Below are 22,556 nucleotides of genomic sequence, written 5' to 3'. Positions count from 1 at the left end.
TCACTGGAGATCGGTGACCGTGTCTGTGCGCTGTGGTCCAGCCCTTGCATCCTCAGATGCTACCATGGTCCTAACTGTCACTCACAGCTCTGCTGCCGCCTCAGCCTTCCTCTCCCTCAGAGGCCTCTCTTTCTCTCCCTGTTCCCCACCAGCATATCTCTCTCACAAGTAGGAAGGAGTGTGACAGAGCCAGCTTTGAAGCTGCCTGCTGAAACTTTAGAACAGCCTATTGCTACTGGGCTGGGTGCAGCCTGCAGCTGCTGGCAGGGTGTGAAGAAGACACCCCACTTTCTGCCAGTGGCTTCAGGGCGAGAACACAGAAATGTTCTGTGGCTCTCAGGAGACTTCCTGGTACCTTCTCACGGCTTCTCACTTCCTTTCACAGCCAGCAGCCAGGCCTCCCGTGCCTGCACACCAAGTTCCACCCTACAAGGCTGTGTCTGCCCGCCTCAGGCCCTTCGCCTTCTCCCAGAGCACTCCCATCGGGCTGGACCGCGTGGGGCGGCGCCGGCAGATGAAAACATCCAATGGTGAGTCTTGGGGCTTCCTGGAATCTTTTGTCTGGGACCAGGGAGCTGGAGGCACCAGGGGATCCTGCACTTTTCCCGTCTTGTGGCCAGGGCAGGGCTGTTACCTGGGCTACTCTGGATTTCAATCTCCTGTCAAGTCTCCCTCCACCTACACCTGAGTTGCTGCCTAGCTGTACGAATGTAAACCGACCACTAGGCTAGAGTCCTACGGTTCTGGTGTGGAGGTATTTTTGTTTGTTGTTATTCTGAGGCTGTAGGAACACCATGCTGGGCCTCTCCTAGCTTCTGCCAGCCTCAGGGCTCCCTGGCCAGCCTGTCTCCACCTGCACACTCTGTGGCATTCACACTGCTACAAACCTATGTGCCTCCTTTTGTAAGGACACCAGCCTCACCTAAGTGCCACCTCCCCGCCCCAAGGCCCTCCTCATCTTAATCCGTTCCCTGAAAAGCCTGTGTATCCATCTAGGTCACAGTTGGGGGTCTGGAGCAAGGATGTTGTCATCATTTGGGGGTTCAGGTCAATCAAAAGTGCTTCAGCAATTGTACTGATGTCTATCATGTCCTCAGTGCTCAGATACCAACAAAGACCAGAAAAGCACAGAAAACCCTAGGTTGTTAGGAACAGAGAGGGTTTCCCCTTAGCCTGCACAGCCAAGAAGCCTGTTTCATGATTTATGTAACTTTTTTTTGTAACTTTTTTTTAATAAACTTTTTATAAAAGAAAAATAGACAAAAATCTTAGGGTTCGTTGGTCGAAAACAGCAAAACTAAGTGACGAGTCTAAGAAAAGGGGTGTTGGGGTGCGTGGTGAATTTGTCATCCATTTGTAGAGTGTTGGCCCAGCATTTACAACGCCCTGAGCTCAGGCCCTAGTAGAAAACGGTGCAGAGTAGTGCATGCTGGGATTCTCAGCACTTGGGAAATGGAAGCAGGAAAACCAGAAGTTCAAGGTCCTCCTTGGGTACATAGTGAGTGTGGGGCTAACCTGGGCTAGGTGAGACTCTGAATTGGGGGTGGGGGTGGTGGTGGTGCATGCTTTAATCCCAGCACTTAGATCTTTGAGTTAATGGCCAGCCTGATCTATAGAGCTAGTTCTAGGACAGCCAGGGAGAGAGAGAGAGAGAGAGAGAGAGAGAGAGAGAGAGAGAGAGAGAGAGAGAGAGAGAGAGAGACAGACAGACAGACAGACAGACAGACAGACAGAGACAGAGGGAGAGAGAGGGAGAGGGAGAGGAAGAGAGAGGGAGAGGGAGAGGAAGAGAGAGAGAGAGAGAGGATGAATTAGGAGGGTGTTGGGTGCCCCCAGATGAAACATTGATATTAGGATGGCTCCTAGTAGTCACGGAACAAGAAGCAGTGTCACAGAAGGTTAGACATGGCACCACCACCAGGAGAAGGGGGAAGGCTAGCCTGCCCTGCTCTCCCATTGTACTTTCAAGAGTCAGGCTCCCAGGATGGAATCTCTAGCTGCTTGAGCTCAGTGGCCTGCTCATGGTGGAGGTGGTGGGACAGGGTAAAGGGCTGGGAGTTCAGCTCCCCCTCGCCTCTGCATTTGTGCTGCTGTCAGTGTTAGCACAGGAGGATAGGCCTCGCTCCCAGAACAGCACCCAGAGGGGTCAGGAACAGGTTGTCTGGAGCAGGTCCTCCCTTGACTGCTCGCCCTCCCTGTCTCCCTCTGTAATGAGCATCTGCTGTGTGTCAGAGAGCAGTGGACAGGACAGAGCCCTCCGTCCCTTAAACCTCTGCGAGAGGGGAATGATTAGCAGGGAACTATTTGTTAGGACAAGGGTACCACACAAAGGACGGCAAGGAGGGGATGCTCATGGCCACACCATGTCATCCCACAGCGCTGTGCCTATACCATGTACAGAGCTAACCCACCGGAACTAGTGAGAGGAGGTTTTTCTTCATTGAACATGCCCAGGCTCCTCTCCCTTGAGCATCGACCCAGGGTCTCACACGTGCTCCATGCTCCAGCCCCAGCCTTTCATGACCGAGTCACTAGACCTGAACAAATATGCACATGCTATTTACATGTACTAGTTTTGTGAGCCATCTAGAGATGATTTCAGGTATTTAGGAGGATGCGTATGTTATGTGCTAAGGTTACTATGTTAAGGGGCTTGAGTATCTATCCACAGAGGAGCTTGTCAGCCAAAGGACCCTCGGGTACAGGGGGGTACTATACACTCCAGGACTTGAATGTCTTCCTGGTAGGATTCCCTAAGTCACTAGTGCTCGAGAGAAAATGAGGAGGGGTGGGGATAACAGGAAGGGGCAGGAGTGACCCTGAGTGACCTGGGTGAGGTCCCCTGGAGAAGCAGCAGATGCTCCTCCGAGGTTCAACAAGACCAGAGTGACTGAGCTCAGGAACCATGGACAGAAGAGGGCACTGTGGTCAGAGGCATTGGTTAACTGGGAGGCATCGCTTGTCCTGAGGACCTGGGGTTCTGAGTAGATTCTGAGGACTGTATGGAGACATTGCCAATTGAAAAATGGTGAGTTCTAATTTGTACTCCAATTAAAAACAATAACAACAGGGCTGGACATGATAGGACACCCCTTTAATCCCAGCCCTTTGGGAGGCAGAGGCAGGTGGATCTGAGCTTGAGGCCACCTTGATCTACAAAGTGAGTTCTGGGACAGCCAGGACAACACAGAAATCCTGTCTTGAAAAACAAAAGAAAAGCAAAACCTTTTTACGTGTGTGTGTGTGTGTGTGTGTGTGTGTGTGTATGTGTGTTGAGCATCTGTGAACACAAACATATCGTAGGGTGTGTATGGCGGTCAGAGGACACTTTTCAGGAGTTCAGTCTCCCTTTCACCGGTCTTGGAGTCAGTCTTGGAAAACAAGCTCGTGGTCAGCCTTGGCAGCAGGGCCCTGGTTTATGCTCTGGAAGGGAAGGGTGGCCAGGCCTATGCGGAGGTGCACGTCTGTAATCTCAGGATTGTTGGCCAAGTTAGCTTGGGCCTCACTGTGATTTCCAGGTTAGCCTGAGCTGTACAGCAAAACCTGAAAGATGAATAAAAATTGAAGATTAAAATCAGAGTGAAGGGGAAAATAAACTACGTACAGTAGTTTGGAGTAAGGCAAATGAAGAGAAGAAAGATGGATATGAGGCTGCCCTGATTCCTGCTGAGTATCCTCAGTACCAGTGACCACAAAGGCCACCCACAATTCCCATGGGTGTCCATTTCCCTGAAGCAAGAGGAGGCTTGAAATGGCTAACTGTGGCTTTGTCTGACTCTGTGGCTAGAGCTGGGACGTCCCACGGAAGGACTTCTCTTAGAGATGACATTCCGTTTCGCCAGAGCAGTGCTTCTGGGAGGAAAACGTTTTGCAAGTGTGCTGTGGAGTAAGAGAGTAGCTGCTTCTATGTTTACCCATGGTTTCCGGCTGTGGCTTAGCATCCCCCCTCCTCCCCTTCTTCCCCCCCCCGGCCCTCCCCCTTCCATGAGTCACAGGTTCACAGCTTGTGCCCTGCAGCGTATCATGGCTGCACCAGGGCGTGTCCCCGGGCTTCCTAAGCAATTGAGTTACACTGAGGTGGTGTTGGATGTGAGCCAGTCACTGGGAAGTTCTGGGTGGCAACTGGGAGATGCCATGGCTGTCCAGGAGCCTCTGGTGAGGCCAGAGAAGGGGCATGAATAATGTGTGTCCAGCACAAGTGGCTTCAGGGAGGACAAATCACTGCCCGCTTCTGTTATAAAAATGTCCATTGTAATCAGCTTTCCACAAGTTCCTACAGAGAACCATATCTTTAACCCTGGTGAGGGCAGGCCCTGTGGTCTAGCTCAGACTGGGCAGGCCTTGTGGTCTAGCTCAGACTGGGCATCCTTTCTGCAACTGTGGCCTGGTGGGTGTTTTGTATTATCCTGAGTCCACAGAGCCACGTATCAAGGTGGGTAGAGGAGATTATTACCTTGTGTTTACATCGTGAGCATCACACCCGAATGGTTACCAAATAGCATCTTTAGTGTTTCTCTTTGCAAGCTTTAGGGTCTCCTGATAGGTCATTCACACCCTTGGCCCCACACCAAGGCATAGTCCCCCTCTGCTCTCTCCTCCTTCCTCCAGCCATCCAGTCAAGCCATTGGCTCCCAAGCATGCATGTTTGCACGCTCAGTCTTTCTAAACACTTAAGAAGCGAGTCTTCCGCTGAGAGTTACTCTGTTGTGGGTGGAGGTAAATAAGAGAAGCCTGTCAACAGCAGAATGACTCACTTAGTAGAATATCTGTACAAAGACGACCTACTCTATGGGAGCCCCAGATACAGGGGTCTGTCTACTTTTCCCTGTCACAATGGCTGATGCACAGATTTTCTGCTTCGCTAGTCAAATGATACTTTAATGGAGGTGTTTGTCAACTTTGTTAGGGACCCCAAGATTAGGGAGGCATAACCAGAGACTCTGTGGGTCAGGTCATGACCTTCCTGCCCAGGACAGCAACTACCTACCCATTATCCGATAATAGGTGCTTGCTTCACTTGCATAGCATTTTGGGTCTCCATGGCAACTAAGGCATCTCTGGTCTAGATGCCTAATCAGTCTATAGCTTATAGAAGATGCTAGCATGCTCACTCGTTGACTTGTGGCTCCTGTTGGACCCTTTCCTACCTCTCTGTCGGCCTAGTTAGAGTTCCTTTTTTTCTAGAAGCTAAGACATTATATTAGTTACGTTTATGATACAATGATAAAATAAGCAATGTATGGAAGTTTATTATGGCTTACTGTTCTAGAGAGATGAGTCCAACCTGACCGACGTGGGAGACTGGAGATTGGGGGCCAGCATGGCAGCAAGCAGCAGGCACAGCAGCAGGAGCAGGAAGCTGACAGCTCAGATTTTCAAACACAAAGTAGAGCAGACTACTCTACTTTGTAGAGCAAAGTAGAGCAAAGTAGAACGGGGACAAGGCAGTTATCGCAGGCCTCACCCACGATGCACTTCCTCTAGCAAGGCTACACCACCTTCTCAAATAGTAAGACCAGCTGGGCACCAAGGTACAAGAGCCTAGGGGGCACCCTGTCCGCTCTAACCACCACCTCCCACTCCCTGGCAGGTCCTAGATGGTATAAGGAAGCAGGCTGGAACCTGAAGAGATGGCTCAGTGGTTAAGAGCACTGACTGCTCTTCCAAAGGTCCTGAGTTCAAATCTGGACAACCACACGGTGGCTCACAACCATCTGTAATGAAATCTGATGCCCTCTTCTGGTGTGTCTGAAGACAGCTACAGTGTACTCACATATAATAATATATCTTTGTGCCAGAGTGAGCAAAGGTCCTGAATTCAATTCCCAGCAACCACATGGGGACTCACAACCATCTGTACAGCTAAAGTGTACTCATATACATAAAATAAATAAATAAATAAATACATCTTAAAAAAAAAAGGAAGAAAGCAGGCTGAGCAAGCTATAAGGCACAAGCCAGGAGGCAGCACCCTCCATGGCCCCTGTGCCCATTTCTGCTTCCAGGTTCCTTCCATGACTTCATGGATGAGGGACTGGAAACTGTAAGGTGAAAATAAAGGATGAAATAAACCCTTTCATCCTCAAGTTGCTTTGGGTCTATGATGTTTTATCACAGCGATAGAAACCCTGATGAAGACGAATGTCCTTCCAGGAGGGAGGATTTGGGGTACGGAGGGAACCCCTGGACTGCTTAGCATGGCTTGGCTCCTTCTCCTTGCCGCTGCAGCATTCTCTCGGGCAGAACCCTCTCCCTTGCCTGTGACTCTCCTTGGGTGATATCTCATAGTCTGGCATCTCCAGCATCCTGAGGTCTCCACCGCAACCCAGGCTTGACCATCACAGCTTCATATAGTGGCCTCTCACAGCCTCCCTCCCTCTCAGTTCCCTCCTGCAGGAACTCCCTGCCGCACACTGCCTGACTTCTCTGTGGCCCTCTGAAGCTGAGGAGGAAAACTCTATGACCCTTCACTCTTACAATTCTTCATGCCTTAAAATCCGGCAGCATGGTCAGGTTCTTGTCTGCTTAGGGTAGAGCCTGGCCCCCTCAAGGCACATTGGCAGATGCTTTGTGTTTTTTTGTTCCTTTTTAGGGATAGGAAAACAGTTTAGGTCTTTCTCTTTAATGGGTTGGAAGTTTTTAGATGGTGCAGTCTTGCCCTGAGGGTACCTTTCCCTTCTTTCCAGTGTGGAGCCCAAGGCCTCTCCTTACTGGAGCTAATCTCCATAAGAATTACAGTCTCTCTTTTAGCCTTGCTCACAACTTTAAATTTACCAGTGTTTTGCTCTGCAGAGTGCACTTTATATAGTTCTGTCACACTTGCTCTTTTGCATTGTAGACTGCACGTGCATTATTAGTACAACCCACACCACGGATTCTACATTATGTAGAATTTCTCCATCAAATAAATTAGTCTGTTACTTTTAAATTTACCCTCAGGCAAATTCTTAGGACTAGGGTAGAAAGCAGCCATATTTGTTGCGGAAATAGTAGATGACTGGCCTCAAGCTCAGTTGCTGTTAAAGTCCTTGCCGCTCTCTGAAACCACTTGAGCTGAGCCTCTGCATTCTCTTTGATCTCAGCGGTCTTGTGAGAATGCACCACCAAGCTCTGCCTGCTGCTTTCAGCTGCTGTTTCTAGTCCAAAGTCGGCCACCTTCTTACCCCACCCACACCTCCAAGTCAACGTGCTCAGGTTCTTTATAACCACCCCACTCTTGGTACCAAGTTCTGTTTCGGTTACTCTTCTGTTTCTAGGATAGAATACCATAACCAACAGCAACTTACAGAAGAAAGCCTTTTTTACTTTGGCTCTGATTCCATCATAGTAGGAAGAGGCGGAGCATGGCGACAAGAACATACCTTCAATAGCAACTGGGCCTTCAATAGCATGACACAGAGAGTGTGAACAGAAACTGTGGAAAGGCTATGGACCCTCAGAGCTCACCTCCTAGTGATAAACTTCCTCCAGCAGGGATGCACCACCTCTCTAAACAGTACCACCTTCTAGGGACCAAGTGTTCATATAGCTGAGCCCATTGAGGGCATTTCTCATTCTAACCTCCACAGAGGTGTCTGGCATACAAACCAGAAACGTTCTGAACTGACTCCCAGCTTTACCAGCCTGTGGATTGAATACAGATATTACCCTAATAGATACATCTGGATTAATTAAAGTTACATTCATTAATAGAGTGTGTGGACATTGATATCAGCAAACCTGATATCAGCAAACCACTTAATTAAAGCGATCTTTTTTGAGGCTAGACATGACAGCAGATACCTGTAAGCCAGCACTGAAGAGGTAGAGGCAGGAGAATAGTAAGTTCAGTGCCAGCCTGAGCTACACAGCGAGACCTGTCTGAAGAAGCCCCAAAACAAATTTTAAAAAGATTGGCTCTGAAGAGATGGCTCAAAGGTTAAGAGCATTCATTGCCTTTCTAGAGGATGTGAGTTCCATCCCCAGCACCAGACAACCGCTCACCACCATCTGTAACTCCTGCCCTGGGGGCTCCAAGGCCCTCTTCTGGCTTCCACAGGCACCTGCACGGACAAAGTGCAGAGAGACACATGGAGGCCAGGCACCCACAGTACACCTAAAATAAAGATGAAATTAAAACATTTTAAAGATTATTTTAAGAGCCAAATAGGCCTGTTTTTGTAGGAACTGAACTGTGACAAGATGAATCACTAGTTTTCTTAGCTAGAGCAGTGACTGTATCAGCTCTTGTAGGAGGGCTGGGGCATCTAAATGCCTTCTAAGGCAGAGTTAGCAGTTAACATCTAGGCATGGCTTTGCTTCAGTGGGAGATTTAGAGAGAGAAGGCAGCAGAGTGTGACAGGCAAAAGATAATCAGGAAGCTTGTTTACAGTCCTGCAGTTATTTAAGGTTGTGTGTGTGAAATGTGTGAATGTGTATGTGGTCTCCTCTCTCTCTGTCTCTGTCTCTCTCTCCCTCTCTCTGTCTGTCTCTCTGTCTCTCTCTCTCATATACAAGAGCTCAAGAATCATTATTCAACGGTCTTCTCCCTTGTTTTTATTTGATGGTGTCTGAGGTAGTTTACAAAGCAGTGAAAGCTTGCTGGACAGCCAGCCCCAGGGAGCGGCCATGTCCACCTCTCTCAGTCCTGAGCTTCCGGCCATGCAGCTCTGTGAGGTCTTTATGTGAGTTCTGGGAACCTGACTCAGGTCCCCAGGCTTCCAAGTTAACTTTCCTCACTGAGCTGTCCTCCAGCAGCTCCTATTTTAAGTCTCTCTCTCTCTCTCTCTCTGTGTGTGTGTGTGTGTGTTTATGTGTATATGTAGATATAAAGAAATCCTTTCTCCATAAAGTTGAATAAAAGATTTGTTTTTATAAACTCCAGAAAAGTTGATGAGAAACAATTGAGATAAAATCTAAGAAATACTAGTGATCACTCAGCCTCTGTGAATGCCTACATTTCCTCCTCCCTGGTTGGGTGTTGTCTAAATCTTTCATTCTTCCTTTCTTTTTCTTTAAGAAACATCTGTGGGTAGGGGGATAAAAATAACAATTGAAAAACATCTGTGCAGAGCTGGAGAGATGGCTCAGGGGCTAAGAGCACTGGTTGCTCTTCTATAGGTTCTGAGTTCAGTTCCCAGCAACCTCATGGTGGCTCACAACCACCAGTAATGAGATCTGGTGCCCTCTTCTGGCCTGCAGGCAGAACACTGTATGCATAATAAATGTTATGTTATAAATGTTATAAATGTCTTAGAAGAAAGAAACATCTGTGCTTTCTTAGTCTTAGTGGAATGGTCTTTCTTCTCAAGTTTGCCACATCGTGCTGTGCGTCTGGTTAGGTTACAGTCTTATCTATCTCTACGTGAAGGAAGCCACGTGGACAGTCCCGAGAACTGCCTTTCTGTAACTTAACTTGGGTGTGGTATTAACTGAGGAAGGTTGATAATCACCCTGGCACTTACCGGTGTCTTTATAAAAGTCCATTGGTAAAAATGCTGTGGGCAGCTGGGTGTGGTAGTGCTGTAACTGGGCATGAAGGAGGCTAAGGTATGAATTTAAGGAATTTAAGGCTAGTGTGAGCCAATAGTGAAGCCACCCTCCTAGGTTCTGGGGAAGGTCCCAAGGCCTTGAGCATGCTACTTAGGCAGTGCTCTGTCAGTGACCAGACATTCCCAACCCTTTAATTAATTAATTAATTTTCACTTTGAGTATCTCCCTAAGTTTTCTAGTGTAAAAATTATGCCTGGTTCTGCCTCCCAGTCCCATGTTTCCAGAAATAAGATTCAGATTCAAAATATATTTACAAATACCTTGGCCATCTAGCTAGGCTCTACTCTGACTAGATATAGCTAGAGATAACCCATTCTGCCACTTGGCTGCTGACCTAGGCTCAGTATCATGCGTCTGTCTCATCCCATCTTCCTGGTGAATCTTCCCACCCTGGCTCTATCCCAGAATCTTTTCTCTCTCCTGGATGCCCCACCTCTATTTCCTGCCTAAGCCATAGGCCATAGGCTTTTTTAATCGACAGGTGATGCATCCATACAATACACAAGATGTTCTCTCTATGTCCTAGGCTAGCCTTGAACTCACTGTGTATCCTGGACACACTTAAAATTTAACATCATTTTACCTCAGAGTCCTAATTGCTAAGACATAGCCATGTCCTACAATGCCTGGCTTTCACAGTCCTCCTACTTTACACACACACACACACACACATTCATGTACATACAAACATATATGTAATATACATCTCACACACATGAAATCATATCTAGACTGAGCATGGCAGACCACCATTGTGATGTAGAAGAGTTGAGAATGTAAACCCAGACTGTGCTGCATACCCCTGCCCTTATTTAAAAATACCTCATTCTTAATTATGTGTATATGTGGGAGAGGGTTACATGTGAGTGCCATGCCTGAGGAGGCCAGGGGATTTTCCTGAATTACAGGCATTTGTGAGCTACTGATGTGAGTGCTGAGACCCAGACCCCCTTCCTCTGAAAGAGCATTCGAGGAGCTTTTCACCAACCGCTGGACCATCACCTCAGCCCTGTTAAGGTTTTACAAAGCACTTTAGTGTAATTCAGCGGGACACCTGCTTAAAACGTGGGTTCTACCTCAGGTCGCTTTAATTAAGTCCGTAAAGCTTCAGTTAATAGTTCAGCGTGTAAAGTAACAAGGAGAGAGTGATGAGAATGACTGAAAAAATGAGAATGACTAAAGAAAAAACCTCTCTCCTGGAGGTGAGATAACTTTTGGTTTTCTTTCAGGGTGTTTTGTTTTGAGAGAGGTTCTCATGTCCTCTGGCCAGGTCTGCTGTTGCACCCAAGTGCTGGGATTGTAAGCACATGCCGTCTGCTGGGCTTGCTTTTCCGACCCCCCCCCTGAAAAAAATCAATTAGTTATCATTAATTAATTGTGTGTGAATAGCTCGGGAGGCTAGAGGACAACTTGTAGGAGTCTGTCTTCTCTCTTGTCTGTGTGGGAGCCAGGGGTTGAACTCAAGTTGTCAGGCCTGGTGGCAAGTGTGCTTACCTGCTGAGCTAGGCCTCTCTCTGTAGCCCGGACCTCCTCAAATTGGCCTCACTTTGACCTCAGATTGAAAACAATCCTCCTGCTGTAACATCCCAATTGCTGAAATTACAGGTATGAGCCACACACCCACTGTGAATTGACTTTTTATGGCTTTATAAAATCCTTCTAGCATGCTCCAGTAATCGCTCTTTACTTAATTACGTGTGTGTGTGTGTGTGTGTGTATGTGTGTGTGTGTGTGTGTGAGAGAGAGAGAGAGAGAGAGAGAGTGTGTGCCATCCCTCCAAGTTAGGAAAGAGCATCAGATCCGTTTAGTCTAGATTCCTAGTGTACCCGGCTAGATCTGTCAGTCTTCCTCAGAAGACCATGCATTTTTAGCAACGTTGTCATCACCATGCAAATAGAAGCAACTGCAATTTCAGTCACCCCCTGCTCAACCCATGTCCGGGTTCCAAACCAGGGCCTTGCCTATCCCATGAGCCATGTCCTGCCCTTCACCTCCGGTGCTGTCAAGGCATGACACAGATGAAGAACTTTATCTACAAAGGATCCGTGGGTAAGATCACAGCTGTCCTTCCTTACCTGCGCGCTCCACACTTACAGAACAAATCTCGGATGAAAATATTTGGAAGAAAAAAATTGCAAAAACTCGGTAGATTGAATATAAACGTTGCCCTCATTACTCTGCAAATAGCCCAGCGTGACATCTTTTCACACCGTGTTTACACTGTTCTGGGTGTTGCAAGTCAGCTAGGGATGATTAAAATCTGGGAGAGGAAGTGTCTAACTTCTGTCTTAGGGATTTGAGCACCCCAGAGGGCTGGAAATCAGCCCAGGGCAGATGTGGAGGGAGCTGGCTGGTGTAAAGGATGAAGCTTTGGAAACCTGCTCTGAAGTATTTCAAATGCCATGTTTGACTAGTAGGAAGAAATCAAGTAAAGTTAGGGCAGTAGCCACACACACACACACACACACACACACACACACACACACGTAATCCCAGCACCCTGAAGATTGAAGCTAAGAGAGCAGGAATTGAGACAAGCCTGAGTTCCCCATTTCAAACAGTGAACGTATTATCGAAGAAATCAGCCACTGTTTTTACAGTGATCTACAAAAACAATACAAAGCTAGAACTAAGCAGGGAGATAATTTACATTCTCAATATAATTTTTTCTCTATTGTTTTGTTTGTTTGGTTGGTTTAGATTTTCCAGGCAGCATCTCTGGAGTCCAGCTAGCCTGGACTTCACCGCGTAGGACAGGCCAGCCTGGGATTTAAAGCAACCTACCAGCTTCTCCCCCTCTGAGTGCTGGAATTACGGCTGTGTAGCTCATATTTCTCAATGACTTCAAATTTCAGAGAAAATTTAAAAAGAAGAACATGTTAGATTGTTTTTCAATTTCTTTTTTTTTCTTGATTTTCTTTTCATTTTGTGTATGGGTAAATGCACATGTGTGTATGCACACATGCCTGTGTGTATATGCACATATGCATATGGGTATATGCACTTATTGCAGGTACCCCAGGAGGCCTCTGGAGTTGTGGACAAGCAGTTATGAGCCTTGGGACATAGGTGCTGAGCGTCAGATCGGGTCCTTGGCAAGAGCAGTAGCTGTGGGAGCCCAAGGGATGAAAGTCGCCCATGGGGGAGGGGGAGGGACACTTAGGGGATCTGAAAACACTAGCACTTCCTCTGGAGTTCCGCTGGCTAACCACTTAGGTGACTTTCCAGCCTTTGGGGACCGTTTTAAAGAAATGTTCTGCCCTAAAAGAAGAAACGGGAGTGCTTTCTACCACAGAAAAATGTGCTCTTTTCGTACAATTGACACAGCGGTTTCCTCACTATTACCTATGTGGAAAAACTTGCCAGGAGCGTTTGCCAGGGCCGGGAGGAGAGTCAGAAGAGGTAGCTGGGAGCATCCCATGCCACACATCTATGTGGACCCAGTGGAAGGTCAAAAGTGGTTCTGGGCGTGGCTTCTGACTAGCATCTTCTGTCTGGCTTGGAGTTCCTCCCAAGCTGCTGGGAGCAGAAACTTTGAGGTGCCCAGCAGGGATGTGTAGGTTTAGCCTGGTAGGAGCCCTGTGAGACAGAGCCACCCAGCTAGTGGTCCCCTACGGATCTGAAAACACTAACATTCCCTTTGGGGGTTCTGCTATTGCCTCCCTGCCCTGCCTCTCCCTGGGCCCCGCCCCCCCCACACACACCTGGCCCTACCCCCACGAAGCTGCCAAGCACCTGTCCAGTGCCTCCCTTGTTTGCATCATCTGCTGAACATTACTTCGCAGATTAAAGCTTGGTTTGTCTAAGTAAGAAAATGTACTGGGTCCTTCCCAGTGTTTAAGGGCCAACAGTTTCAAAATTCAATCGAGTAAACACAGGGAGACACTCCCAGACTTTCTCATTTGATAATAAAATGTACACCAAATTCAGAAGCTCAAAGATTTGTGAACATATTTATTTTCTTTTCCCTAGTTAGGAGTTGGTGTCAGTTTTAGAACACCTTCGTATTGGCTCAGTGTTTGGGTTGTTTGTTGTGTCTTTTGAGGCGGGGTCTCACTGAGCTGCCCTGGTGCAGCATGGTACCTGGCACTGGTTTCGGACTGCTATGATTAATTGGTAAGTTTGGAACTTTTAGAAACTGCTGCCGTCTGACCTGCTGTGAGGGCCTTTCTGCTGTCATCTCTGGAAGTGCCCAGGCTGTTCTGAGGCTTTCTGGGTTGGACTGACTTATTCTATTTTGTGGTGCTACCGTCTTCTTCCTGTAGCTGGGGAGCAGGGCCAGGCCATACTCAACGGGCCTGGGCTAGAGGCCTGGGCTAGGCCTGAGACTTTAGCTTTGTTTGTTTGTTTCTTCATCTGTCTTACTTGGGTGTCATTTTCTTCCTTTCTTTTTTTGTTTTGTTTATTTATAAGTTAGACTTTAAATGTGCTGTGGCTTCAAAGAAACTTCTTTTTTAAAAAAATAATAAAATAGGATCATGGTGGTACACACCTATAACCTAGCACTTGAGAACTAGAGCCAGGAAGATCAGGGGTTCAAGGGTGTCCTTGGCTCCAGAGCCCGAGACTATATTGGGCAATGTAAGACCCTGCCCCAAGAGCAAATAGGGAAGATCACTGTATACATCTAGGACATTATCAAAGAATAGTCAAATATTAATAGAATGAATAAAAGCCAGGCATGATGGCTTATATCTGTAACCTCAGCACTTGTGAGAGTATACCTGTAATCAGCACTTGAGGCAGGAAGATTGTAAGGGATTCAAATGGATCTGGGCTACAAAGTGAGTTTTGAGCTAATTCCAGCAACAGTATGAGACTCTGGGGATGAGGGGGTAGGGCAGGCCTGGGGAGATGGCTAGTGGGTAAGGTGCTTGCTGCGGAAACACAAGCACTGGAGTTTTGAATTCCCAGAATCACCATAACATTTGAGGGTGGTATCACACACACCTCTAACCCCAGCGCTCCTACAGGATGATAGGAAGTGGAACAGGAGAGACCCTTCCCCCCCCCCCCAAGGCTTTTGGGTCAGTTGCCCTGGCCTCCACGGAGGGAAAACTAGAGCCTGTCACTAACAAAGGTGGAAGGCGGGCAGGAAGTGACATCCAGAATTTCCTCTGGCCTCTGGCCACATTGGTACTTTGTCATGTACAGTCTGTGTGTAAGAGAGAGAGAGAGAGAGAGAGAGAGAGAGAGAGAGAGAGAGAGAGAGATTTTAAAACTGTCCCTACTATAAATGAGACCCTTTGCCATAGGTAGTGCTCTCTCTCTCTCTCTCTCTGTCTCTCTCTCTCTCTCTCTCTCTCTCTCTCTGTGTGTGTGTGTGTGTGTGTGTGTATGTGTGTGTGATAAAAACCACAACCAAAAGCAACGGCAATGATGTGGGTTGGGGAAGAGTTCATTGGTTCCCATGTTCCTGTTTTGTTTAGGTGTTTTAAGAGGACGGGTGGGTCAGGAAAAGGGGTGAATCTGGGAGGAGATGGAGAAGGGGTGAGTATGGTCAAACACGTGTGAGAGTCTCAAAGAGCAACTATAAAAGTGAGAAGAAGAGGAAGACCATCAAGGGATCTGGACTTGAGTGGCCGCGCCAGTGTCTCTGGATTCACTGCTGTGCTAAGACACCGGAACTTGAAGTCATAACTGACCCATCCTGGTGTGGCTTGGGGGAGAAGGCTTGTGCCCTGGAAGAGCTCAGCTCTTTGTCACTGGTGTTGCTGAAGGTGAACAGCTGCACCTTTACTGTTTGCAGCTGAACCACTTATGATGCAAGTCTGTGTGGGTCGGTGGCTGTGACTTGCTCCTGGGAGGTGGGAGGGTAGGCATCCCAAATTGCTCCTGGTGGGAAGATCTGAGTTTAAATAGCCCTGAGGCTTTGTCGGGGGAGGGGTTAGAGGCCAGGGTAAACCTGAGATTCAACTACCAGAGGAGGGAGGGACTGACTGGGCAGCCGGGAACTGCTCTGGCATTGGAGCTGGAGTGAGGTGGTCAGATTTGCATCTCTGCTGACCTTGGGCTGGATTGTGGAGTGGGGAGTGTTCTGTAATTAGGTTACCTTATAGCTCAAAAGTAGGAAAAATGGCAGTACTGGAGGAGTGGGGAGCAGGAAGTCTAGCGAATTGTCTGGATGCTGTAGGCAAGGGAGGAGTCCATGATGACCATGATGCCAGGGTGACTGGAGCAGGTTCCCAGCCCCGTGGGCGGAACTGGAGCACTCAGCTCAGTCTTTATTAGGTCCCAGGTCACAAGGCTTTTTGGAGGGAGAGAGGGACCCAGGCTAAAGGTAAGGGTTTTCTGGAGGGGGGAAGGGGGGGGAGGGGGACTACGGGGGGGGGGGGGTGGGGGGTGGTGGTGGCAGGAAAAGACATTCACAGATAGAAAATAGTTGGGATAAGTAGCTCCCCAGGAGCTTGGAGGAGCTCCTTGGTGCAAATGAGATTGAGCCCAGTCCCCAGTGGCTCCTGCCTGTAGTTTCCAGATACTAGAAAGGCTGAGGCAGGAAGATTGTTGGAACCCTGGAACTGAACACCATCCAGCACACCACAGGGAAACTGCATTTCAAGAAAAAGGTCAAATGCTGACAAACTGGCCAGAATAAAAAAACTGCAGTCATGTGGCTCAGGGCCTGGAGCAGCTTGGTGACCTAGGTAAAAAGAGCACCAGAACCAGACACTGCAGCCGGGGAGGGGTCAGGACGTTACCATCGCACTAGTTGATATAATTTGCTGAACCCATGGGATGGGCTCCTCATCTTATAGCTGAAGATATCCTGGAAGTGCCAAGGATCCATTTGTAATGGAAAAAAAAAATTCTAGCCCTGTGAGACAGCATCTGAGAGTTCATTAACACACGTGCTGATGCTCACCCTGCTAAATGGTTTTGGTGCGAGTGACAGCATGAGCCTGTCAGGAAGTTCAGTCCCTGAGGAAGCTGTAGCTCTGCTGAGGAGAACTGACCCAGGATGCCCACGGTCCTAGGTTCCATCCTCAGCACCACAAAACAGTGAGGGGCATTCCTTGATTTAGGATTATGATGTAATCGCCTGATACCCTGAGACGCCATCTCCCTGGTCTGTATTTTTATATATTGATTGGTCACTTGGTAAACATGTCCGCTCAATATTTTTGCCTAGTTCTCATTTTCTTTTTTACCTTTTTTTTTGGATTTGGTGTTTTCAAGACAGGGTTTCTCTGTATAGCCCTGGCTGTCCTGGAACTTACTCTGTAGACCAGGCTGGCCTCAAACTCAGAAATCCACCTGCCTCTGCCTCGCAGAGTGCTGGGATTGCAGGCGTGTACCTCCACCGTCCGGCTAGTTCTCATTTTCTTTATGTGATACATTTTGTTGTTGAATTGTGTGAATCTAAAAAATAATCTGCTCTGGATAGTAATGCAGCTTCCTGTCTTCCCCTAAAATGATGGGATTTATTCATAGGATCTTGCAGAGAGTATAGAAGAATATTTCTTTGCAAAGTTGTGTGTGTGTGTGTGTGTGTGTTGTTGGGGAGCGAACATTGTCTCCTGGCCGTGCTAGGCAAAGCTCTCTTCCTGCTGTGTTACCTCCTTTCTACAAAGTTTTAGCACTGGTGGTACACATCTATAACCTAGGCACTCAGGAGGCTGAGGCAGGAGGATCAGGAATTTAAGGTCAGCTTGGGCTACCCAGCAAGACCTTCTAAAACCCAAGTTAAATTTAGTACAAGTCTTTGGAATTCTTTTTATTATATGGCTTTCTTTATTTTGTGTGCGTGTGCCACAGCATTCAGATGGAGGTCAGAGAACACTGTGCAGGAGCTGGTCTCTCTCACTTCCTCCTGGGTCTTAGGACTCAAGCACCTTGAGTCCGAGGGGCCCTTGAAATTGTTGGACAACACAATGATCATTTCCCCGCCTTTGCTTCAGCAGTGTGTGTGTTCAAAAATCTGCTTCTAGTATTTTGGAAGTAATGGATGTATATATTGATAGTTTGTTTTAAAACAGCCCACGTGTTTCTGTTTTTCTTTGGTACAATTAACAGAATGAGGTAACGCAGTCAGAGAGGAGAGGAGACTTGCACGGCTGATCTAGCATCATTCTGACCTAACCTCTGTTGAAATGATTTTCTGGTGAACAGACTGTTGGGTCAGAAAGCCAGCATGGGATTCCACTCCTCCACTGAGACGAGGGGCCAGGGGCAAGTTACTTATCTCAGAGTCTTAAAATCATCTGTAAAGGGAGAACTGACTTAATCTCTGACTCACAGCCAGAAACCTGGCCTAGTACAGTGTGAGTAGCTACGTGATCACTTAGAGCATCTCACGGGGGCTGGAGCAGTGAGTGTTTCCGCTGCTTATTTGACCACACCTGCCAGTGGCCCGTTCTGGACAAGCCGCCCTCTCTACCGAGTGGCTTAGAGCTCTGGATAGGACACTCAGATATAGCTGGAGCTACTTTAAAATACATACACTCAAGTTACTAGGGGGAATCTTTACTGAATTTTTTCTTTGATTCTTGTGACTCAAAACCCGAGTAACCACATGATTGCCGTGAATCACTTAAAACTTTATGATTCCGAGACTCCATTTGCTGTTTTATTAGAATGAAGGGCCAAAAAGAAAGGCTGAGCCCAGTGCTCGGCTGTGGGTCTCACATGTGTGGGCAGGCTCAGGTAAGTGTGAAACACCTTTGTGACTCCTCCAAATATAACTCTCGGCAAGGCTTTGGGGTGCATGACTGCCTCAGTGTGCCAGAGAGTGCGTTTGAGACCAGCTTGGGTACAAAAATGGTTGCCTAACATGGCTTCCGCTTCCCCAGCTCCCAGAAATCCTTTTGATTTGATCACCATTATCATTGTTATTTAGGGTCTGTATGCTTTTCTCTCCTTGTTGCTTTTTAAAGTCTGTTCTTTTGTAGTGAGAATTCGCCCGGAGGTGAGGGCAGAATGTGTGGGATCTGGGGGGTCTCCTTCTATCATTTGGCTCCCAGGGATCAAACCGGGAGGCCGGGCCCTGTGGTAGGTGACTACCCAATGAGCCGTCTCACCGGCCTCATTTGCTATTTTGAGACAGTGTCACAGTGTATGAGCCAGGATGGCCCTGAAGTTGTCCTCCTGTCTCCAACTCCTACCCCCAGGGTTACAGCATGCCCTCATACCCACCCTGCTGGAGTGACAGCCGGCCCCTCTTTGTCCAGCCTGCCCCAGCACTTCCTTTATGCTGCTTTTTCAAAAGTTTTCTTTGAATGAACAGTCGGGGTGGTTTACACCTATAATCCCAGGCATTAGAACACCAAGACATAACTGCCAAAGCTAGCCCAGGGTATAGTGTATAAACTGTGGCAGGTGGGGGAGGGGGGAGGAAATATGAAATCTGACTGATTTGCTTAGCATCTGAAGAGGGTGCCAGTGACTGGGCTGTAAGGACAGTTGGTTAAGGCTGCAGTGACCCCAGCTTTGCCAGGCGCAGAGGTCACGTGCCCTACCCCAGCCAGCATCCCTTTCTCTGCCTGCATTACACTGCATACCAAGGGATTATGTATGGTATTGGCTGTACTTAACTTGTAAAAGAGGATGAATCCATTTACTTATCTGTAGGCACATCCTTGCTGTTAGTGTTTTGCTGACTGCTAAGACTGCTTAGTAGAATGCCGGCCCAGTTGGGAGATAGTGTGGATTCCACAGAGTCCAAGGAATCCAGAAATTGTGCTTCCTTTCAAAGAGAGGATTCGGAACAAGCCATAACTGCCTGAAGCCTGCTGCCTCTAGGCTGAGATTACTGAGCTCTGGTAGCCACTCCCCAGCTGGCATTTCGTGGCTTATCATTGCCCATAATCAAGGGTTTTAAAAAGGAACAGAGGGTTCTGTCTCTGTCTCAGAAAAACATGATAAAGAATTTAACTTTTTATTACTTTTTAATAAGGTACAGGGTCTTGCTATGTATGTAATCCAGACCAGCCTGAGCTCTCAATCCTCCTGCATCAGCCTCCCCAGTGCTGGGATTATAAGCGTGCACCTCCGTGTCCAGCCCAGACTTTAGCACTTTGCAGCAAACTCATACATAGCTTCCTATCTCCTAGCAGTTAAAAGTCTCTGTTTTATGTCTAGTGTTTGTTCCAGTCATTGTAAAATAGACTCAAAAAGGAGAAGCTTCTCAGAAGATCGTGTGTTTAATTTCCAAGTTTCAGAAAGTGACTTTTAAAGAAGAAAGAATATTTAACATCCTAGGAAGGACACATACACACACACACACACACACACACACACACACACACACACACGAGTTGTCATGGGTTCCCATGACTGGACTGATCTTACAGAGAGGGAACTTGAGGCTCAGGGACTTTTGCCTGGCTCAGCTGTCCCACTGAAGAAGTCTGGAGTAATGCTGGCCCTCAATCCAGATCACATAGGGTTTTAAATAACTGGAAAGACACTGAAAAGAAGATAAAGAGGTAAAGTGTATTCTTCACCTATAACTTGAGGCAGTCCCCCTGCCTCAGACTTGTCTAGTGCTGGAATTATATGTGAGAGATACTTTAAGACACCTTAAAGGCATCTTTTCTACAATTTTACTTTCATTTATTTATTTTGAATACATTTGGGCTGGTATTTAAATGCCTGAGCCCATGGAGACATCTCTTATTTTATCCACTATGTTCCACTCCCTCACCCCTATGATCATAAAATGCAGTGTGCTTTGAATCCAACTTCAAGATCCCTCATTTTCTTTCACAATCTCAGAGCTTTGTAAAAGTCCAGAGTCTCCTCTGAGACTGAAGCTATCTCATAAATACACCCTGTAGTAAGATCAAAAAGGAAATTACATACTTCAACATATAATGAATGCCACAGAATATATATTACCATTCCAAAAGTTGAGAAATGGGGACATTGTGGGCAAAGACTGGACCCTAGCGAGACTGAAATCCAGCAAAACAAATCCCAGACTCTGTAGCTCCATGTCCAGTGTCAAAGGCTTTAGATGCCGGTGCCCCTCCAGTTTTGCTACCTACAGTCTCTGTCTCTGTGTCTCCTCATACCTCCTTCCCCTTCCCCGACTCTTTCTCTCTCATTCTGGCTGGTTTCACCCCCTGTGTGCAGCTCTCCCCCGCAGATGTCTCACAACTCTGGCATCTTCAACATCTGGAGTCTCCGCTGCAAACCAGGCTTCATTTTCTCAGCTTCGAACAATAGCCTCTCACAGCTTCCCACCCTCTCGGCCTTCTCGTGTAGAAGTCTGTCTTTAATGGCCCTCTGACACTGAGGAGGAAGAATCAATGGCCTTTACTCTTAAACCCGCCATGCCTCTAAAGCCACCACCATGTGGACAGATTTGGCTGCCAGTTGGAATAGACCCTGTCCTACTTGAACCTCATTAGCAGCGACATTTTACACTTTTGCTCTCTAGGAGCAGGCAATGTCTTAGGCTCTCTTTCAGTTTGGACATTTAGTTGGGTGAAGTCTTGCTTGAGGACACCTTGTCCTCTTTCCAGTGAGGAGCCTTAGGCTTCTTCATGGTGTAATCTCTGTAAAACTTGTAGCCTTGTGCTTCTGGAAGGGTCTCTCTGTAGATTGTGTGTTCCTTTAGGCCATACAAATTCTCTTTTGCATTGTGGACCTCCATAAGCATTATAAAAAAAAATAACCACACCACAAACTCAATATTAAACAGTCGTGACATTTCTTTCACCAGAGGAATTAATCCATGACTTTTTAACTTAGCTCCAGGAAAGTTCTCAGGTCACAGACAAAAGTCAGCCGGATTCTTTGCCAACTATCATGAATAGCTTCTAGCCCAGTTGCTAGTCTTTTCCCTCTGAAGCATCTTGAACTGGGTCTCCCTCCACCATCCACATTACGCTCAGCGCTGCTGTCTTACAGCTTCCTGCTGAACGGCCTGCTGAGTGTGCTCACATCAGTCGACCACTTTTAGTTCAAACTCTTGCAGCAAATAACACAGCTAGCTTCTTTATGTCAACAGCCCTCTTTCCGGTCCCAATTTCTATATTAGTTCATTTTCTGTTCCTTGCTAACATATCATGACCAAGGCAACTTAGAAGGAACAGTCTATTGTAGCTTACAGTACCAGAGGGTCCAAATCACTCTGAAGAGATAGATACAGCTAGCCACAAGCACAAGGCAGGTCAGTAGGACTACGAGGCTGAGATACCACATCTTCAAAACCAAACACAAAGCAGAGAGAGCAACCTGGAAACAGGTGAGACTATCTACGGTGAGAGCACACCCCGGTGACACAGTTCTATCAGCAGGATGGCACCTACTAAAACTCCCCAAATAGTACCACCAATTAGTGCCCCAAGTGCTCAAATGCCACCATGCCTGGCTTACTTTCTCCTAGTTTACTTTCTAAGTATTTGCTATCAATATGTGATTTGTGAATTCATTTCTTAGGAGTTATTTCTTGATTTGGTGTCCTCTGTGTTGCCTGCTATAGTAGATATCCAAAGGAACAAGTTCCTTTGGAAGGACAAGACTCTCTCTCTCTCTCTCTCTCTCTCTCTCTCTCTCTCTCTCTCCCCCTCTCCCCCTCCTTCCCTTTCTCCCTCCCTCTCTTCCTTATTAGATTTATTTATTTATTTTATGTATATGAGTATAATGTAGCTGTATTTAGACACACCAGAAGAGGGCATCAGATACTTTTACAGATGGTTGTGAGACACCATGTAGTTGCTGGGAATTGAACTCAAGACCTCTGGAAAAGGAGCTGGTGCTCTTAACTGTTGAGCCATCTCTCCAGCCCTATTTTATTTATTTTTGAGGCAGGGTTTCTATCAATTCTGGTTGGTGTCTAAATCACCAGGTGTCTGAAGATGACCCTGAACTCTTAATCCTCCTACCTCAGCCTGCTAAGTGCAGGTGTAAGTCACAACCCCACCACATGCACACGCATGGGCCTTTGTGTGTGTGTGTGTGTGTTGCTGATTAAACCCATAGCCTTAATATTGGTAAACCCCACTGAGCATTGAGCTGTACCCTAAGTTTTGGTACCGTTGGATTCATTTATTTTGAGCTAAGATCTCACTACCACAAGT

At 47.2% G+C, this 22,556-nt stretch overlaps 1 protein-coding gene across 5 annotated transcripts in view; it reads left to right on the top strand.

Annotated features, from left to right (window-relative positions):
- Spata13 (spermatogenesis associated 13) overlaps nt 1-22,556 on the top strand; it is a 128,633-nt gene that overhangs the window by 72,938 nt on the left and 33,139 nt on the right. For all 5 annotated transcript variants that reach the window (XM_052191270.1, XM_052191269.1, XM_052191271.1 and 2 more), the window contains one exon: nt 386-530. In XM_052191270.1, coding sequence (XP_052047230.1) covers nt 386-530 — 145 coding nt within the window. The remainder of the gene's footprint in view (nt 1-385; nt 531-22,556) is intronic.

The sequence above is a fragment of the Apodemus sylvaticus genome, chromosome 8, assembly GCF_947179515.1.
Source record: "Apodemus sylvaticus chromosome 8, mApoSyl1.1, whole genome shotgun sequence".
NCBI lineage: Eukaryota > Metazoa > Chordata > Mammalia > Rodentia > Muridae > Apodemus > Apodemus sylvaticus.
This window is presented reverse-complemented; position numbering and strand designations above follow the sequence as displayed.